The sequence below is a fragment of the Tenrec ecaudatus genome, chromosome 13 (assembly GCF_050624435.1).
Source record: "Tenrec ecaudatus isolate mTenEca1 chromosome 13, mTenEca1.hap1, whole genome shotgun sequence".
NCBI lineage: Eukaryota > Metazoa > Chordata > Mammalia > Afrosoricida > Tenrecidae > Tenrec > Tenrec ecaudatus.
In genome coordinates, this window is record NC_134542.1 from 38011034 (window position 1) to 38031300 (window position 20267).

The window sequence follows — 20267 nt, forward strand, 5'->3', positions numbered from 1 at the left end:
TTGCCCTGCCGTCCTTGGTAGCAGAGCCGCTCCCTTTCACGCCGCGCAGGCCCCGCCCCCTCAGCCAATCGATTGGATGTGAGGAAGGCCGCGGCCCGGCGGGAGCGGAGGCAGGAGGCCGGGCGTCCTCGGCCCCGCCTTCGCCTTCCGCTGGGTGGGCCTGGCACCTGAGCTCCGATAGGACGTAAGTACGTCACCGCCGGCACGCCGCTGTGCTCCAGTGAAGTTATGAAGGAAGCTTAGACAGCAGTCACTTCATTCACTTATTCAAGTCCCTGGTGAGCGCTACTGTTCTGTTAGGACTCGATGGCAGGCAGGCTTCTGGGGGTACTTCCGCGTGGACCTGCGGGGTGAGGCGGTGCTGACCGTCCAAACGCTCCAACACAAGCACACTCCCTCCTGCCGCGTCGAGGCCAACGCCGCGCGGCCTGATGGGACAGGCTACCTACCTCTGCGTTTAGAGCGACCGCAGGAGGCGAGCGCCTTTCTTTCTCCCCGGGGGCGGCTGGTGGTTTCAAACCAGAGGTTCAGTGTTAAACACGCGGGATTTTGCCTCCGAGGCACACTACTGACCGTGCAGTGAGCGCACCACCCGCCAGCCGAGCGCCTGAATTCATGTCTGTAATCTGCTAGTACGAGTGATGGAAAACTGAAATGGGCAGAGAGGAGGATTGCGGGCATTTTAATTGAGGTCTTCAGAGTAATGAGACCTGATAATTGAACAGACTTCCAGGTGAGGGAATTCGTTTGCGTGAAAGCGTTCCAAAGGCGATGGGGACACTGTCCCAACACGGCAAGAAAAAGTTCTCTCAGTCTCCAGGGGGCTCTTAAAGAGGAGAGCCAGGGAGGTAGGAAATTACTGACCGACTTGAGCACATAACCAAATTTGTATTCTCTGGGGAATGCTTGCTATTCGAAAAGGTTTTTTCTTCTTTTTATAAATATACAGTAAAGAGGAAGTTAAGAATGATTCACATCCCGAGGAATAACTTCTTTACCACCCCCCCCACCATCACCCCCCAAATAGATTCACGCTTTAAAAAGAATTTTTTTCCCCCCAATAGATCCACACGCTAAGAATTTAAATAACAGTACATCGTGAAGCCATCAGGAAGAATGGTAAGTTTCATGGAACTTTTAGGGGATGCAGGGACATGCCGATACCGCCTTGGAGAAACAACAGGCTGGAAAGCACACTGTGAAATCATTCATTAGGGGAAAAAATGTAACTCTTTATCGTTTCCATGTTAAATACACAGAATTTGCGTTTGAGGCAAAAAGATTACAATGGAGATGGAAGGGGAGAGTTGGAAATGGTAAAGTAATAAGGATGATTATTTTCACTGGATCCTTTTGTCTGGGGTCGAAGGTAGGCAACTTGAGGTAGAAGATGAGCCAGGAGAATAGTGCCTTGCCCCCAACTGCCTCCTAGATCTTCCACTTGGCCATACCTCCTAATTGCTACATATTGTAAGAAAAGAAAGAAATCCTCAAAATAATCCCCTCCCCTCCTAAAATGGAACAAAGGAATATGCAAGCTACCAAAAACAGATGCTAATCTAGCCCCATAAAAGCAAGCAAGAACTAGCATTATGGTGACCTCCCTCCTTGTGTAGGACCTAGAAACACCGGTGCTTTTATGTTTTTCATTTAGTCAAGAAATAGATTGTTAACCGTTTTTCTGAGCATGAAATTACATAGTGGAAACTTTTGAAAGTCATTTTCCTAACATTTTTTTATGAATATTAATGACATTGGTGGTTTTCCAACCCAAACCAATCTCACTGCCATCAAGTCGATTCAGACTCATAGCTACCCAATAGGACAGGGTAGAACTGCTTCAGTAGATTTCCGAGATTGGATCTCTATGTGAGTGGCAAGTCTCGTCTTTCAGACTCACTAGGACTCCTTGGTGGTTTGCCGTCTAAATTATTAACACCAACATAATGATTGTTTTTAATCGATGAAAAATCCAAATGTAAGATAATTATTTCCATCTCAATATTTGCTTCCAGTAGGTAGTTTTGACCTTATTTAGGTCTAAAGTATTTTTTTCTATTGGTAGAATAACTTTTTGCGGAGAAGCAAACTTATTTCAGAACTGTTGTAGGAATAGGCTATCTCTGAAGCAGTGCAATAAGCCCTGCCTATCTGTGTGGAATATGGTCCAAGACGCCCAGTAAATGCTTGAAACCACAAGTAGTACTAGATCCTATATATGTTTGTCCACCTCTGCTCTGGTTAGGCACTATTCTAAAGCTCTGCTAATACGTGCCCCTCTGCTGTAAGCCTGAACCAGAAGGCCAGCAGCTCCAGCTCTCCCTTTTCAGTGCCCATAGCATCTCATCCCACAAGAGTCTCCTACTCCAAACCACTCAGCTTTACTTGCTTTGTAGACTGAGAAACCACTGTTTTGTCTCCTGCTGTTGCTGCTTCGCTGCCACTCCTCTGCTGTCAGAGGTGTCTCTCGGGAAAATGCAGGAAGCTCAAAGTCCAAAGGATGTTCAGGACTCTGGGCTCTTCTCTCTTCCTGGTTGTAAGCGCTCCCATTCCTGCTTCTGAGAGGGCGCGTTTTATAGCCAGCAAGATGGCAATCACAATGAACTCTGTTAACAATCCCAATCAGTATCCCCCCCACCTTACCCAGACCTGTCAGGATAATGGTCAGTTTGGTGGGAGTAACAAAGCCTCCAGCTAGAAGAGCCTTGTGAAATAATTCACTGTCATCTTGGATATCTAGTCACCTGATGAAATCAAATCCTTTTCTCAAATTCCCCTTTTAGTCGGTGACATTGCATACAGATGTAGGTGATATTAAAATAGAAGTCTTTTGTGAAAGGACGCCCAGAGCCTGTGAGGTGAGTACTGTTATATTTACATGTTCAAAAACTCATCAAAGACAAGAGAGGCTACTTTTCTCTCAGCCTAGAGTAGGAGCCCCGCAAGCGCTTAACCGCAAGCTGAAAAACTGGCCATTGGATCCCAGCTGGAGATGCTGGGAAAACAGATGTGCTGATCTGCTCCCCAAAGCTCACAGCCTTGAAAACCCTGTGGTAGCCAGCAACGACCAGAGTGGCTGGCCCCTTTTCTTTTGATTCACTTTCCTCGGGAAAGATGGAGAATGATTAGGATTATTAGATAGAACATTTCTGCACATTATATTCCCCGGGTAAATGACAAAGAGTCAGTTAGCCATTTTAGGAAAGGCTCTCTTGCCAAGGTCTGGAGATAAAGTGTTGAACAAGCTGCATCCTTTGCCTCCTTCTTAGAGCTTACCTTCCAGCAAGGGAGATGGGGTAAGTAACTTTAGAGGCTGGCTGGAATACCTTGAAGGAAATAACGTCTTGGAGTAGAGAATAATGAGGAAGGTCCTATTTCAGAGAGGAAGGTGAGGGAGGCCTGCCCCCCCCCCGCACCGAAAAAAATTAATAGAGATTTATAAGTAATGAAGACATTTCCTTGGAAAGAGATGTAAAAAGGCCATTCCAAGTGTAGAAACAGCAAGAACAAAGATCCGGGTTGGGGGTTGGGGGGAAGCCTAGCTCTTAGATAAACTGTCAGAAGGCTGATGGGGTTATCTTAGTAAGCAACAGGGAAGACTACATTATCATACATGATGGAGAGGTAGGCCAGGCCATCTCAGCCCTGTTGTGCCCTGTTGAGTTCAAGAGCACAGGCAGGCAGAAGTCTTTTCAGCAGGGAAGTGACATTATCCAAAGTAGTGTCTAGAAATCGTAGTGTAGCATTCTGCTGTAGTGGTTTCAGTAAGTATGATTGGCTTTTTCTTAAACATGTTGCTGCTGCGTCATTTCTCAATTATTCTCAATCATTTTCACTCTCCAGAATTTCTTGGCTCTTTGTGCCAGTAATTACTACAATGGCTGTTTATTTCATAGAAATATCAAGGGTTTCATGGTTCAAACAGGAGATCCAACAGGTAAGTTTTCTTACTAATCAATATCAAGAGGATTGGGTGTATAAAGAAGGAGTAGAAAAATAATAAAGTGAAAAATGTAGTTTTTTAATGATCAGGCCACTTTACCACAGCAAGAAAATTTGATGCAGAACCTATTAGCTTCTATCCCTAAAAACAAAACAAACCCTCAGTGCTATTGAGTTGATTCACACTCATTGTGACCCTACAGGACAGAGCAGAGCTGCCCCTGTGCGTATTCGAGAATGCGAATCTTTATGGGAGTAGAAAGTCAACTGGAAGTTTTGATCTGCTGACTGATTAGCAGCCCAGCACGTAACCCATTATGCCAGGAGGCCTTCTTATGTTTGAGAACAATGTAAAAAAGGGTTTCTTAAACTGAACCCCTATCTTAAGGACCTTTTTCAACTCTCATTAAATAACTTCTTTCTTTTCTTTTTTTTTTTTTGCTTTCTTACAGGTACTGGAAGAGGAGGTAGCAGTATCTGGGGCAGGAAGTTTGAGGATGAATACAGTGAATATCTTAAGGTCTGACCCAAGCTGCACAATCTGTGTTCTGGTGCCTGGGTTCCACTGGGAAACTTTGATATATCTGTTGTTTGAATGTACAAGGAAGGGGATTTTCAAAATATTTGTGGGAAAATGGGATTGAAAAATAATGGAGGTTTTCCATGAACTTTTTGAAGCTCCCTCTTATGTATGTGTGTCGGTGTGTATCTATATATGTTTCTATATATATGTAATTTTTCTACCCTTGGTAGATGATATTGGATAGAAAATGTTCATGTAAAGCAGACATACTGGAATTTCATCACATAAATCTTAGTGTTAAATTAACTCATTTTTAGGTCCAACCTGAAATGTTTAATTAAGAATGGAAAAGTCATGAGTTGTTGATGTTTCTTGAGCAAGGAGAACATAGACCAGAGGTTCCCAAGTGTACTTGACCTGCCACTCTCTTAGTCAGTGCCCCCCGCGATGAAAACTGTTGTGCCGTGGCCCATCATCTAGGAAGAAGGTAAGCTGCTTTTGCAGCACCCCTGATTGTCCTGGGAGCCCTGGCATACACCCCAAACTTCCTGTTTGCAGATGCCACCCATCGCCAAGCCCCAGCTTGACCATCTTCTATTAGATGGTCAAACTCAAGCCCTACAGTAACGCTCTACCTGGTTAGAGAAAGTGTACATATGTAAGTCAATCAGCTTTCACCTTGGTTAATTTAGGGATTTTATTTTTTCCAGTTTGCAAACTTCCTAAAGAATCTTTTTATCTTTTCTAAAATTAAAAACTAGTACATGCTTTAAAAAATTAAGTCAGTTTCACTTCCCAGGCATGACTTCAGTGAGCATTTTGTTGTGTGGTCTTTCAAGCTTTCTATATGCATGTAGTACTAACTTTATAATTAGGAAAAGAAATGAAATACTGTCAGAATATATAATTTATTATCTTGTATTTGTTCCATTAAAGTAGATCCTGCAAAAATCATGGTTAAAATATCATTGTAGTGTTTATCTCTGAGTGTTAGGACTTGGGCAATTTCTTTTCATTTTATTTTTTTAATGTAAGTAATAATACTTTTGTTGTAGTAGACACAATTGAGAGACGATAGATTTTAAAAGTCAGCCTTTCCCCGAAACTAAGACGTGAAAAAATACATATATTGTAAATCAGGGGATGAGGGGTAGTTGTAATGGCCACACAGAAGTCACAGACAAATTCACTGTCATAAGAGCTTGTAGGGAAGTTAACAGGTTACCACAGGCCAGTGTCAGTAAACTAAGGATCCAGCAGCACCTTGTCTCAGTCAGCGGCCAAGTCTTTCTCTGGTCCTCAGCCTCGGGTTTCCATGGACCAGGAAGCCCACTTGCTTCTCTACCTCCTAGTCCCGTAGTCTCAGCACTAATCGTCTGTCCTGTCTCAGGGTCCCCCCTGTTAACGTCCCGAAGCTGCTGGTCTTGGGGTGTGGTATGACCTCTGCTGCAGCTGCCTTTCCAAGCAAGGAGGGATCTTGAACGCTCCACTAGTGGGTCTTTATCCTTGATGGTCTCAAGCATTCTCTCTCGTGTATGGAGGTGTGGCTTCTTTGTCTTTCATCAGACTATACTCCAGGAAAACCCAGGAGGGTGACTTGGTTCATACCTTCTAGCAAAGTGGAGTCTCAGAATTCATCCCACCTTAACCCTGCCCATTAATATAACAGCGACTTTCCGTCACAAAAGGGATTGTGGCTAGGAGGGCCATATTACTTCACTACATTTCAATACCAGATCATCATTTTGCATTCATTAACTATCACACCCAGTGACTTACTCTGTTCCCCTACCTCCTGATTTCCCCAGCTCCTTCTTGTAGGATGTCATCTTTCCCTCACCTAAGATAAAAACCTCTCCACCCTCTAGCGCAGGGGTCCTCTAACGTTTTAAATAGGGGGCCAGTTCACTGTTCCTCAGACCCATTGGCGGGCCGGACTATAGGTAAAAAAAAACAAACAAACTATGAATAAATTCCTATGCACACTGCACATATCTTATTTTGAAGTAAAAACAAAAGTGGGCAAAAACACCCGGCTGGCCGAATAAAAATCCTTGGCGGGCTGCTTGTGACCCACAAGCTGTAGTTTGAGGACCCCTGCCTAGCCTTTTTTTTACTTCCCGGTTTCCTCCCATGGCTGGTGACTATATATGGTCAGTGATCTTACATGATATCCATTTTATTGTGTTGATTAACTTCACTCAGCACAGTGTCCTCCAAGTTCATCCATGTCATGAGGTATTTTCACAGCTGTCTCATTCGTTAACGATGTATGTATATTATTCTATTGTATGCGCCCTAAAAAAAAAACCTTAAGCCTTTTTAAAAAAAATATCATCTTATTGGGGATTCTTAAAGCTCTTATAAAACAATCCATACATCAATTGTATTAAGCATATTTGTACATATGTTGCTATTATTATTTTCTAAACATTTACTTTCTATTTGCGCCCTAGGTATCAGCTCTTTTTTCCCTCCCTCCCCCCATGTGACCCCTTGATAAATGATTTTATTTTCATATTTTAACCGACCTTTTTCTTCCCTACGTTTTCTCCCTCCCCCGCCTTTTCCCCACCTTCCTGGCATCGCTATTCCTATTTCTATTCCTGAGGGCCTTATCTTACCTGGTTTCTGAATGTCTAGATTCTGTATGTCTTGTCTACACCTGTGTACATGTTCTGGTCTAGCCCGCAGTGAAAGGCAGCACTGGGGTCATGATAGTGAGAGGGGAGGAAGCCTCAAGGAGCTAGAGGAATACTGCGTTCATTTTGTGTTCCTTGGTGCCCTGGTTGACTCCTCCCTTCCCTGTGACCCTTCTGTGAGGGGATGTCCCATTGTCAACAGATGAGTTTGGGGTCTCTGCTCTGACCCCCGCCTCATTCTCAACATATTTGTTTGTTTTGGGTCTTCTGATGCCTGTTACCTGATCCCATCGGCACCTCATGATCGCACAGGCTGGTGTGCTGCTTCCATGTAGGCTTGTTGCTAGCTAAATAGCCATTTGTTTAACTTCAAGCCTCTAAGATCCCAGACACTTTATCTTTTGGTAGCCGGGCACCATCAGCTTTCTTCCCCACATTTGCCTAAGCCATATTTTTATGGCAGGAATTAAGAACTACTTCCATGACACTAATCTTGTATCCTTTAGCATCCTGTACCTGTCATTTGTTAACCTTGGCTATGACATTCATCTGGAAATTTTAAAAATTTAGAAAAGCAAGGTCTTATCTCACCATATGCTACCCTCTAAAAATAGAAGAGAAAACCGTCAACAGGACTGATTAGAGTGTGACTGTGTCTTGAGATTCCCAGGGTATCTCCAGTGCTAGCTGTATATGATGACTGCTCACACTATGACCTAGCCATTCCATTCCCTAATGTTTATGTCCTGAAGCACTCTGTGCAGCAGCAATCTGTGCAGTAGTGCTTTGAGAGTACTCTTTATAATGGCAAAAATCTAAAAACAACCTAAATGTTTGTGATAGAATAAATGATAGTCTAGTCAATCATGAAATGCTATTTAGTCCATACAATGACAATGAACTGCAGCTACATTTACCTGTATAAATCTTAGAAATAAATTTTAAAACTATGTTCCAGTGTGGAACTAACCAGCCTCCTACAGCTAATCGCGGGCTCGGTAGGCGTAATCCATATGGTTAAGATATACAAAGAATATAGTAAAGTCGTAGAGAATAGGAGAGAGAGAGTAAAATAAAGAAGTCAGAAAAATCAAACAAAAAGAAGTCAGACACATTTCATGGTGCATGCTCACATCCGTTCATGATCTCACCAGCCGGTTCCTGCCCGCCATGGCCAGAGAGGGCAGGTGAGAGCTCTCGTGAGGTTTTATTTCTAACCAAAGCTTATTTATCTTTGGGGGCATGCAAGCCCCCTGATTACAGATAATGACCTACATCATAGGAAGGGGTTATAACATAGGCAGTACAAGCAACAGGAGGGGGATGACCTAGGGGTGTACTTGGAATAGTAAAGGGAGGGAATGGGGGTACAGATGTGGCAAGATGGATGGACTCTTTTTAAAAAAAAAATCATTTTATTGGGGGCTCATACAACTCATCACAATCCAGCCATTGTGTCAAGCACATTTGTACATGTGTTGCCATCATCATTCTCAAAACATTTGCTTTCTACTTGAGCCCTTGGTAGCAGCTCCTCATTTCCCCCCTCCTTCCCTACTCCTCCCCCAAGAGCCCTTGATAATTTATAAATTATTATGATTTTGTCATATCTTACGCCATCCGACGTCTCCCTTCACCCGCTTATCTGCTGCCCGTCCCCTAGGGAGGAGGTTATATGTAGATCCTTGTAATTTGTTCCCCCTTTCTCTCTCACCTTCCTTCCACCCTCCCAGTATCTATACTCCATCACTGTTCCTGAGGGGTTCATCTGTCCTGGGTTCCCTGTGTTTCTGGTTCCTGTATGTGCCAGTTACATCCTCTGGTCCAGCCGGATTTGTAAGGTAGAATTGGGATCATGATAGTGGAGGGAAGGAAGCATGCAAGAACTAGAGGAAAAATGTATGTTTCATCATTGCTACACTGCACCCTGACTGGCTCGTCTGTTCCCTGCAACCCTTCTGCAAGAGGATATCCAGTTGCCTACAGACGGGCTTTGGGTCCCCACTCTGCACTCCCCCTCATTCACAATGCTATGATTTTTTTTTTTTGTCTTTGATGCCTGATACTTGATCCCTTCGACGCCTTATGATCTCACAGGCTGGTGTGCTTTTTCCATGTGGCCTTTGTTGTTTCACAATTAGATGGCCCCTTGTTTATCTTCCAGAATCTATATCTTTTGACATCTGAGCACCATCAGCTTTCTTCACAGCATTTGCTTCTGTACCCACTTTGTCCTCAACTGTCAGGGTATGCTGGTGTGCTTCTTGCATGTAGGCTTTCTTCACCACTTTTGCTTATGCACCTGCTTTGTCCTCAGCGATCGAGTTGGGACAGGCTGGTGTGCTTCTTCCATGTGAGTTTTGTTGTTTCTCAGCTAGATGGCTGCTTGTTTGTCTTTAGGCCTTTAAGACTTCAGATGCTATATCTTTTGGTAGCCAGGCACCATCAGCTTTCTTCACCACACTTCCTTGTACACCCATTGTCTTCAGCAATCATTCCAGGAAGGTGAGCATCTCAAACTGCCAAATTGTTAGAACAAAGTGTTCTTGTGTTGGGGGAGTACTTGAGCAGTGGTCCACTGTCCATCTGTTTCCTTAATACTAAAACTAAAAATAAATATACATAGATCTATTTTCCCCTTGTTGTATATAAATATGTTCACATCTATATATGCCTGTATTTAGATCTCTATGACTACCCTTTGCCTCCTAGTTCTTTCCTCTTTTTCTTTGTACTTTCCTCTTGTCCCATTACCATGTTCAGCCTTCATTTGGGTTTTGGAATTCCTCTCGGTTTCATTGTCCTTGATCCAGCCCTGCTAGACCTCTTATACCCTCCTTGTCACTGATTTTGGATCAGTTGTTGTTTCCTTGTCCCTGGGTTTGTTAACACCCACTTCCTTTCCCCTGCCTCCCTTTCTTCCATGTCCCCCCTGAACTGTCATCCCGTTGTTCTCTCTTCTGGCTTGTTTACCTGCCTGTCCCTTCCAGGTAGACATGCTGTGTACTGTCACAAGACTGAGTACAACAAAGCAACAATAGAAAGTAAAACAATAGCTACAATAACAAGACACACACACACACAAAACCCTATAAATAGTTCAGGGTCTATTTGTTATCCTTCACGAGTGCTTCCCAGTCGAGTCTGATGGGGTACCATGCCCTGGTCCCCCATCTATCCCTGTGGACTCCATTTCTCTGCTTCCCCCCACTGCTCTGCTGCATGCCCCCAGAGGCTTGCTTCCTCATGGGCAGACCCTAGGCTCAATATAGTACCCTAACCTTAGTCATCCTTGAGAGGTCGTGGGCTTGCCTTCGGGCACGCCTTCAAGGGAACAGTATCAGAAGGGAGTCGGCCCTACTTAGGGTGAGTCAGACTATACAGTCTGGTTGCTCTAGATGGCTGATACACTTAAGGAGAATAACCTCTGACCTACTTTCCTTGAACTCCTAGTGTACAGTCATTTACCATATGTAGCAAGCAGTGTCTTGGGTTTGGCATATATTTGGGGGAGACAATTTGGGAGAAATCTTTCTGTATCCCACATTGCAGAAGACTAAAAGAGTTTGATACCATTTTAAAGGCTCACCAGTGAGCAAAAGAAAGCATTGTGGTACTTGGCATATGTAAAATGGTGCCTATCTCTTATAAGAAGAGGCAGAGGATTGGATTGAAGAGGAGCTTATAGACGTATGCAACAATGTTAGTATATGTTAATTTTTAACCATATAACACCTGAATTTTTAATTTCTGGGAATTTTTTTGTTTTTATTTCATAGTAATCAATATATTAATATATATATTTAATTAAATGTTATGAAAACATCACACTCAGCATTATAGGGCTAAAGTTAGGAAGTAGGTTAATAGGCATATATTATTACAAATGATATGTATGTGCCAATTTTATTTGATTTTATAACCACTAGTTAGGGAGACAATAAAGTATGAATATTTTGATGTAGCTGTGCCAATGGCTGTCTAACTAGTCTGCTGAATTGCTAGATCGGAATCATTGGAGTTGTAGAATGTATTTGAACACCTCCATAAACCATGGTTCTTGGTCATTTCTTGAAGTTTTCTTCATCAATGAAGCCCTTCTAATTCTCACGCAAAGGCTGTAATATAGAAAATATCCTCATCAATTAGCGTGGAAGAAAATTTTCTTAGGTTATCCAGCTCTTGGCTTATGAATTGACTGTCTATATATGAAAGACTCCCAGGTCTATTGATATTAAAAAATGTAAAGACCATAGGCAAAAGAGGCACTGTTCATTTTAACAGATTACATCTTTCCGTGTTTACACTCTGCCCAGGTATCAGTCTGTTATCTGTCTGACTGAGCCTTGTGTCCATTTGAATTATGAAGAGACCCTGAAGTAGTATTACCAGTAGTACAACCACCCTTGTTTTGCAGAAAAGGAAACTCGCAGAGGAGATCATGGGGATTTGGATGTGTCTTTGTGATCTTTTCCTGCCAACACTCAATTCCTTACTGTCAATGTGGGGAGTATTTCTGTTGTGCTTTGGTTTTGCCAAAAGAGTTTGTAGCTGTACTTCTCCAAAGTGAATGTAAAATTAATGGACGGATGTGATTTGCTATGTGAACAATTTGCATACAGGTTTTTAGGGGTTCAATTAATATAGAAATTGGTTAACTCTAATAAAGAGAAGCAGATGACATGTTTTCTTGGTAGAGTAGAGGATCACGTGAAGGACAATAAGGAAGAAGGAATAAAGCACTGATGTGTGTGAAGTGTGCTGTTGAAGAAGACGGACCACATTCTTAGAACACAGCTGGAACTCTCCTACCAGTGAGGCTGGACATGTTCTAAAGAGGGCTGGATCCCCAGAGAAGGCTAGCAGGCTTCCCAGAGCAAAGAAGAAGCTCTCCAGGGGCATGGATTGTTGGCGAAGGGACTGCCACCATGGGCTCAGCATAGTAATGGTTGTGTGGGTGCTGCAAGACTGAGCAGTGTCTTCCTTTGTCGTACATCGCTCCCGATGAGCCACAGTGAACTTGATGGCACCTAACAGTTCCAAAGATAGTATATGTTGTTTCAGTTGTAATACGTAGGATGTGTATCTACAAGCACGTTTACATCAACCCTCTGGTCTTTCCCAGCACAGTGTTAGAGGTGTTGTGTCCATGGCTAACAATGGCCCAAACACCAATGGATCCCAGTTCTTTATCACCTATGGCAAGCAGCCACACTTGGACATGAAGTACACAGTATTTGGAAAGTAAGTATTTTGTTTTTCATGAATAATTTTTGTTGTTGTTATAAATTAGTCGGGAGGGCTCCATTTCAGACCATCAATTCTTCATTCAACAGTTCTGAAAACACACACACACACACACACACACACACACACACCCTCCCTTCTGTGTCACCTTCTTTTCTCTCATTTCTCCTTCATATGAACCTGTATCCTCCCTTTCACCCAGGTCAATACCCATCAACCTTATAATCTGTGGCTTCATCTTCTAACCTTTGCCCTCTCTCTTGGGAGCCTCCAAGAAGCTATTCCCTTTGGTGTGCAAGTCTTTGTCTTGTTTTATTCTTTTTGTGGTGATCTTATATTTGTCCTTTTGTGATTCACTAACTTCACTCAGTATAAGGTTCTCTAGGTCCATCCACTTCGTTCGGTGGTTTCATCATTGTTTTTCAGCTAGCAATGCTTACTATGCCGATAGGTTTCTTTAAGTTTCTTTATCCATTCTCCTACTGATGGATATTTGAGTTGCTTTCCACATCATGCTGTTGTGAGCAGTGCTTTAAAGAGTATAGGAGGGTATATGCCTCTTTTCTGGCTCATCTTCAGGGTGTATTATCAGCGGTATTGCAGGATCATGTGGAATTCCTATTCCCAGTTTGAGATGGTGCCATATCACCTTCCGTAATGCTTTGATATATTGACAGACCCACCAACAGTGTATGAGAGTTTCAATATCTCTGTACCCTCTCTCAAAGTTTTTTCTGTCTTATATTTTCATTGAGATGTCTTTTTCATTGTAAGGTGGTATCTCATTATTTTGATTTGCATCTTTGGGTGATGAATGGTCATGAGCCTTTTTTATTGTTAGCCATTGGATGTAATTTTTGGTGAACTTTCTTTATTTCCATTGCATACTTAAGTATCGCATAGATTGAGGTATTTCCTATAGATTTAGAGATTAGTCCCTTGTCTTTTGTGTCACTGCTAAAGATTTTTTTCTCCGTCTGTGAGTTTTCTTTTTACCGTTTTGATGAAGTCTTTTGATGTACAGAAGTGTCTCCTTGTAGTAGGTCCCAGTCCTCTATTTTGCATTCCACTTTGTGAGCTTTCTTCATTATGTTGGTAGATGTGTGTGCCTTGCAATGGGGGCCCTTAAGTTTGTCCTCTTTTCCTATTGATGATCTTTATAGCCCTGAGATTTACATTTAGATCTTTGGTCTTTCAGTGAAAGGAATGCCTATGAGCGGAGTTGATAATAACACGTCTAGTATTGCAAAGAACACTCTTGAGAGTTAAATGGACTCGGTATTTAAATTCATCCTGGACCAGCTCTGTAATCTTAGGAAAGCCCTGACTTCTCAGTTTCCTTAGTTTTAAAAATAGGGCCAATATTATTTTAGGATTATTATGCAAATGAAGAGTTATGCATCTCTTTTTTAAAAATCATTTTATTGGGATCTCGTACAATTCTTAACACATTTCATCCATCCATCCATTGTGTCAAGAACATATGTACATTTGTTGCCATCATCATTCTCAAAACATTTGCTTTCTACTTGAGCCCTTAATATCTGCTGTTCATTTTCTCCCTCCCCACTCCCCCCTACCTCATGAACCCGTCATCATTCATAAATTATTATTATTTTGTCTTATGTTACTCTGTTTGACGTCTCCCCCTGCCTTCTTCTCTGCTGTCCATCTCCCAGGGAGGAGGCTATACGTAGATTCTTGTAATCAGTTCCCCCTTTCTACCCCACATGCCCTCCACCCTCCAGGCATTGCCACTGTCAGCACTGGTCCTGGAGGAGTCATCTGTCCTGGATTCCCTGTGTTTCCAGTTGCTATCTGTGCCTATGTACATCCTCTGGTCTAGCCAGATTTGTAAGGTAGAATTGGGATCATGATAGTGGGGGGGAGGAGTCATTTGAGAACTAGAGGAAAGTTATACGTTTTGTTGTTGCTACGTTGCACCCTAACTGGCTCATCTCCCCACAACTTTTCATTAAGGGGGTGTCCGGTTGGCTACCAATGGGCTTTGAGTCTCCACTCTGCACTCACCCACAATTACAATGATATTTTTTATTCCTTGATGCTTGATACCTGATCCCTTCGACAGCTCGTGGTCACACAGGCTGGTGTGTTTCTTCCATGTGGACTTTGTTGCTTCTGAACTAGATGGTCACTTGTTTATCTTAGAGCCTTTAAGACCCCAGACGCTATATCTTTTGATAGCTGGCACCATCAGCTTCCTTCACCACCTTTGCTTATTCACATGTTTATCTTCATTGATCGCATCAGGGAGGTGGGCACCCATTGATATGATTTTTAGTTCTTTGATGTCTGATAATTGGTACCTTCTATACCTTGTGGTCAGACTGCCTGGTGTGCTTCTTCCATGTGGGCTTTGTTGCTTCTCAGCTAGATGGCCGCTTGTTTATCTTCAACCCTTTGAGACCCCAGATGCTATATCTTTTTATAGCTGGGCACCGTCAGCTTTCTTTGCCACATTTGCTTATGCACCACATTTTTCTTCAGCAATCGTGTCGGAAAGGTGTGCATCCTGGAATGCCAATTTAATAGAACAACGTGTTCTTGCATTGAGTAAGTGCCTGAGTGGAGACCCAATGTCCATCTGCTGCCTTAATACTAAACCTATAAATATATGCACATAGATCTGTTTCCCCACTCATATAAATATGTTTACATATGTACATTCCAGTCTTTAGACCTCTGTAAATACCCTTTGTCACCTAGTTCTTTCCTCTATTTCCTTTTACTTTCCTCTTGTCCCACTATCATGCTCAGTGTTCATTTGGGTTTCAGTAATTTCTCTCAGTTACCTTGCCCTTGCTGAATCCCTATGAGGCCTGGGTTGGTCAGCACTACCTCCGTACCCCCTCATCCCCCTCTCCTGTGTCCCCCCGGAACCATTGGTCCCGTTGTTTTCTCCTCCAGACTTCATCCATTCTATCTTATCTAGATAGATCTGTAGAGATAGTAATATGCACCAAAAATCAAGTCATAGCAAGATAGGCTATCAGTGAGAACACAGCGATGACAATAAAAAAGGAAACTAATTACCCATCGAAGAATAAATTAATTAAAAGAAAAATATTTTAAAAAGAAAGAAAAACCTGTAAATAGATCAAGGTGTGATTTTTGATCTCTAGGCGTGTCCTTCAGTCAGGTCCAATGGGGTACCATGCTTTGGCCCCAGAGTCTGTCCTTTGTACTCCCTCGGGGGCTCCCTGCTCTGCTCCCACGGTTGCTCTGCCGCACGCTTTTAGTGGTTTGCCTCAGTGTCACAAGGTCAGTCTGGGCCAGTCCCGGCCCTGAGTCTCCATTGTTGTCCCCTTTAGGGCCCTTGGCCATCAAGGGATGGCATGTCTCGTAGTGGGATCAGCCATATTGTCCACTCTGTCCATTGGCTGTTCAGAGCAGGGATATCGTCCTCCAGGCCTGATGGGCCAGGATGTGCTCCACTCCCTCTTCCTCCCCCTTCATTTGCTCCCATTTGCTCTGATCAAACATGCCCCTCTCTCCTAGTTGCAGCTTCAGTGCCGTCCTCTCAAGTAAATTCTTCTGGGGTGAAGGGCAGTTGTCCACATAGTTGGTATGGGGGCCGAGCCCTCAGGTCCCTCCACTGGCTCCCCACTCCTTGCTGGGTTGTTGTGGGCCCATGAGGGCGTTCCTTCCCTGGGCTATCTCTAAGTAGGCTTCCCAGTTCTTGGAGCACCTCGGCTGGCCTGTGGTGTTTTTCTCTGCAACTGTAGTGGTGAGGAGGCCGTGTGGGTATACCCTCCTAGGTGTAGAGCTCTGTAGCTGGCAGGGGAATTACTGTAGACAGAGAGATCGCTTTGAAGGTTGATCATGTTCCCTATGCATCTCTTTTCAATAAGACTCGTACTTGACTGAAGTTTGTATATCTGCTGGACATTGGCATAGATAAGAGGTGTCTAGGACTGCTATGGGTATGAAATTCTATGAGGTAATCAATTTCCCAAGCACCTCTCTCCTTCTTCTCAACCATCTTTAGTTTCCATCCTCATACTCACTGGCTGCTCTTAATATGGCTATCACAGCTCCACTCAAACCTTCTGCGTTCCAAGCAAAACAAGGACAGTGGTGTTTGCCAACTCAGTCAGCTTTCTGGAAGACTCAGAATTTAGTCATACAGTCACCTTCGGCCTACAAGGGAGGCTAAGCAAGGAACGTCTTTTCAGCTGGATACACTGCCACCCTGAATAAAATCAGGTTTCTGGGAGGAAGGAAGAGTGAATGGATCTCAGTGGTGTCTTCTAGTGTATCATTGCAATTATAAATTAGAGGAAAGCATCTGTCCATTCAATAATATTTACTTTGCCCAATACCCCAAGACACTATTATATAATTTGTTTTAACAGTTTGGACTGCAAAGTTAGGTTAATTTTCCAAATAGAAGCCTTTACAATTTTTTTTACTTCCTGTGCAATTTATAGATTACTAGTAATAAATGAAATATTATACCATATGTTCATTTCTTTGTCTGTTTAGATAATACCTATTTCCTTTTTTTCTCAACCCATCTATCAGAATTCTTCATCAATAATTACTTGGACTTACTTAGCCTCAACTCCATTAAATGTTTGAAATTGGAGGCATTTCTATTGCACCCACACTTTAGCTTCTCGGGTTCTCAAAAGACTGTGTCCCGAAATACTTAACTAGCTTGACCCTGTTTGTTCCCATACCTTGCTGACCCAGAGGCTGGAAAAGTCTTTTTTTAAAAAAATCTTTTTATTGGGGCTCATAAGGCTCTTATCACAATCTGTACATACATCAACTGAGCAAAGCACCCTTATACATTCATTGCACTCGTCACTCTCATAATTCACCTTCCAATTGGGTTCCTGGAATCAGCTCGGTTTCTGGAAAAGTCTTTAAAACTTAGAGCCTAAACGTCTTAATTGCCTGCATTTAGAAATAAAGTTTCAAGTATCCAGTGATGGTTGCTGATTTCCATTATTTCATATATCCTATTTTAAAACACCATTTTAGTGGAAAGGTGAAATGAGATCAAAATCTGTTGCCTTTTTATTTTTTTTAAGTGGATGTTGGAAATCTTGAGGATTTCTTATTGTTGTACTCACAGGTATTAAAATCTAAAAAGTCACAATTGCTTAGCAGATTTTATAAATTCAACTTTTCAGACCATATATTTGAAAGAAAGCTTTCAATAACATTTTCTTGATGGAAACAAAGTGGGCTTCTCAGATGCTGAGTCCACTGATAGTTTCTCTTGTGTTTATTATTACTGTCTATTGTTCCAAAGCAGAGTGGAACCACTGCCTTACAAGAGCGTGTGAGCCAGGCGCCCCCTTGAGAGCCCTCAGTGGTGGACAGTGCTGAGAACAGGAGTGTCTTCCTACTCACTTCCATGGAAATTTCTTTTCGCAAAGAAAGTCAAGTTGTTGACATTTGTAGATCTTCTATGTGTCTGTGTGAACTCTCAGGGTGTTGTTATTTTAGATTCTCTTAGTCCAACCCACTATTGCTGACTAAGGTTATAAAAGTACATTTTTATTTCTGAATTTTGACCTATGTCTATGGTAGAAAATCAAATCCATAAATATATTTTATGATAGATAAATATCTTTTATATTCAACTCAGTAATTGAGTGAAAGGATTATCTGAGACTCGATTATATTTTTGAAATGGGTGAGTTACCTCAAGTGTGAACATATTATGGTGTCTGCCCTCTCTAAGCAATTAAAGTAATGCTATTTTAGGAACAAATGAAGTAAGATTCATGCAGTTAGAATAAAAATTAGATGACTAAATAAATCCGGCTCATTGTCAATAATGTCTCACAGGGAAATGACCACCTGTCCCTCCTCCCGCGAGCTGTTTATCTCCTTAGCGACTCCAAAATGAGGTCATCAAGCTGTGCCCTGATTGACAGATTATGTAACTGCCACAACTTTATAATGTTCTCTGTCTCTTAGCGAGGTTATTCACCTCCCCTGTGGTCGGAAAGAATTTGTGATTTAATCTGTGTGGGGACCCTGCAGTGCATTTTGGGCTTCCACTGCCATCCATAGCTCTGTAAGCTGGGTATTCACAATTTAAGCTCTGATAGCATTTCCTCCTTTAGAATCGGATTTTATTGTTTTGATTCCTTGGATCACACTGGCTGGTTTGCTTCTGCCATGGGGACTTAAGTTGACACTGAGCCTTTTCTTTCAAACAGTATCATTTCTACAGATACTTAGATATGTTTCAGCCTGAGGAAATGTTCACATATTTTTTGTCTTTTAGGGTAATAGATGGTCTGGAGACCCTAGATGAATTGGAGAAGTTACCAGTAAACGAGAAGACATTCCGACCTCTTAATGATGTACATATTAAGGACATAACTATTCATGCCAATCCATTTGCTCAGTAGCTACAAGAGGCATAGCAAATACTTGGCAAGCTGCTCTCGGAAGACGCCTATTGTGGTTTAACCAGTTGAAATCACACCATAGATTGCATCATCATCCTGCTTGTTTACAACGAAGACCTGTGTGTGCTGGTGGTTCAGAGAGGAGAGAGACATCTTTTACCTCCTAGGAGCATATTTTTTACTTCACGTGTTAACATGTTTCTTTAATTTTTATATAAAAGTTGTTTAATTTGTGATAAATACATATTTATTTTTAAATGTGGAGCCTACTCATTAACTCTAGGCAGTGTTAAGCACTCACCGTACATATTCCTAGTTCATGTTCCGGATATGCCGGGTGATTTTTCAAATGATTCACCCTGTGCATTTAGAACAGGAATAGTCTGGAAAGGCTAGCCTGTCCACAGGCTGTTTTCTGTAGGTGTTAGATGTGCAGTGAAACTACAGAGTGCAGTAAACACTAAGCATTCTCCAACTGACTTATTTGTAGAACATTTTCCTAACAGTGGGTCTTTTAAGATATTACAAAATAAGAATTCTGTAGGCTATCCATTAAAACTGAGTTGATTCAGAGTCCCGGTCTGTGTCTCAATCACAGTGGTATCTCTTACTGTATCACTAAACTTTCATTTTCCCATCCATATAGAGTAATATTATTTATTCAAATTGCTGAGAATTAAATGAATGGCACTATCAGCTAAGTAATGGATGGCCTACTAATCCCCAGGTTATCAGTTCAAGTTTACTATTTGCTCTTTGGGGAAAAGTTGAGGTTCTCTGCTCCTGTAGAGATTTATAGCCTAGGAAATCCTATATAGGGTCACCGTGAGTCAGAATTGACTAGATGGCAGTGGTTTTGGAATGTGTATAAAGCAGCTGGCATGTAAGTGTTCTATATATACATAGAAGCAGGGCTGCTAATGTTTCATCAACCAATTCATCACTCAATGGCAGTGATTTTATTAACCAAGGATCGAAGTAATTTTGCCCTCAGGCAGAGAGTGGAAAAGTACATTACCTCCATCCCTCTTGAGCCAGGCACTGGAGGGGCAGTCTCTTGGGGGAATGCCTGAGTGTGGGGTGGGGGGGTCAAGATGGGGCCTGGTCAAATGTCCAGGACATTTGTAAGCTCTTCTAACAAAGTATATGTCCCAATCATGGCCCTGGCCCTGCTTCTGTACTCCCACCTGTAACTGCCACCAACCATATTAATTTGTGCTGGTTTCCTGTGTTCCAAGACTTCCCATTTGTGTGATGACTGAATCCTTGAAGCCATTTGGACCCTGTGCTCATGGTCACCCTTATTCAGATGAGTGTCTGTTGTGTTACCTTTTAAAATAGTAAGAATGCACTGAAACGGTTATTCTAAGATATGAACGTTTTATTATTTTACAAATTGGTAATCTTGTGGACTTTGGTGTTTGCCCAACCACTTTAGAAAGCAAATGTTCAAAGTGTATTTAGATTTTTTTTGAGTATTTATGGTCCTTTAAGCTGGGATTTTTCATTCTGGTA

General features: G+C 42.2%; 1 protein-coding gene across 3 annotated transcripts; it reads left to right on the top strand.

Annotated features, from left to right (window-relative positions):
- Positions 1-40: 40 nt before the first annotated feature.
- On the top strand, positions 41-19010 carry PPIL3 (peptidylprolyl isomerase like 3). 3 transcript variants are annotated; one of them, XM_075529661.1, is made up of 7 exons: positions 41-184; positions 1065-1119; positions 2784-2858; positions 3844-3937; positions 4395-4462; positions 12233-12351; positions 18626-19010. In XM_075529661.1, the coding sequence occupies exons 2-7, from the start codon at positions 1117-1119 to the stop codon at positions 18750-18752; spliced, it is 486 nt and encodes a 161-aa protein (XP_075385776.1). In that variant the 5' UTR covers positions 41-184; positions 1065-1116; the 3' UTR covers positions 18753-19010. The 3 variants fall into 3 exon arrangements, with proteins under 3 accessions (XP_075385776.1, XP_075385775.1, XP_075385777.1); XM_075529660.1 differs by having other exon boundaries at positions 137-278; XM_075529662.1 differs by lacking the exon at positions 41-184 and adding an exon at positions 524-733.
- Positions 19011-20267: the final 1257 nt, after the last annotated feature.

Bases quoted from the DNA above. Each gene is read 5' to 3' on its own strand.
- PPIL3 (XM_075529661.1), top strand. The intron at 3,938-4,394 runs GTAAGTTTTCTT...GCTTTCTTACAG, and splicing joins TCAAACAGGAGATCCAACAG to GTACTGGAAGAGGAGGTAGC. The intron at 4,463-12,232 runs GTCTGACCCAAG...GGTCTTTCCCAG, and splicing joins AATACAGTGAATATCTTAAG to CACAGTGTTAGAGGTGTTGT.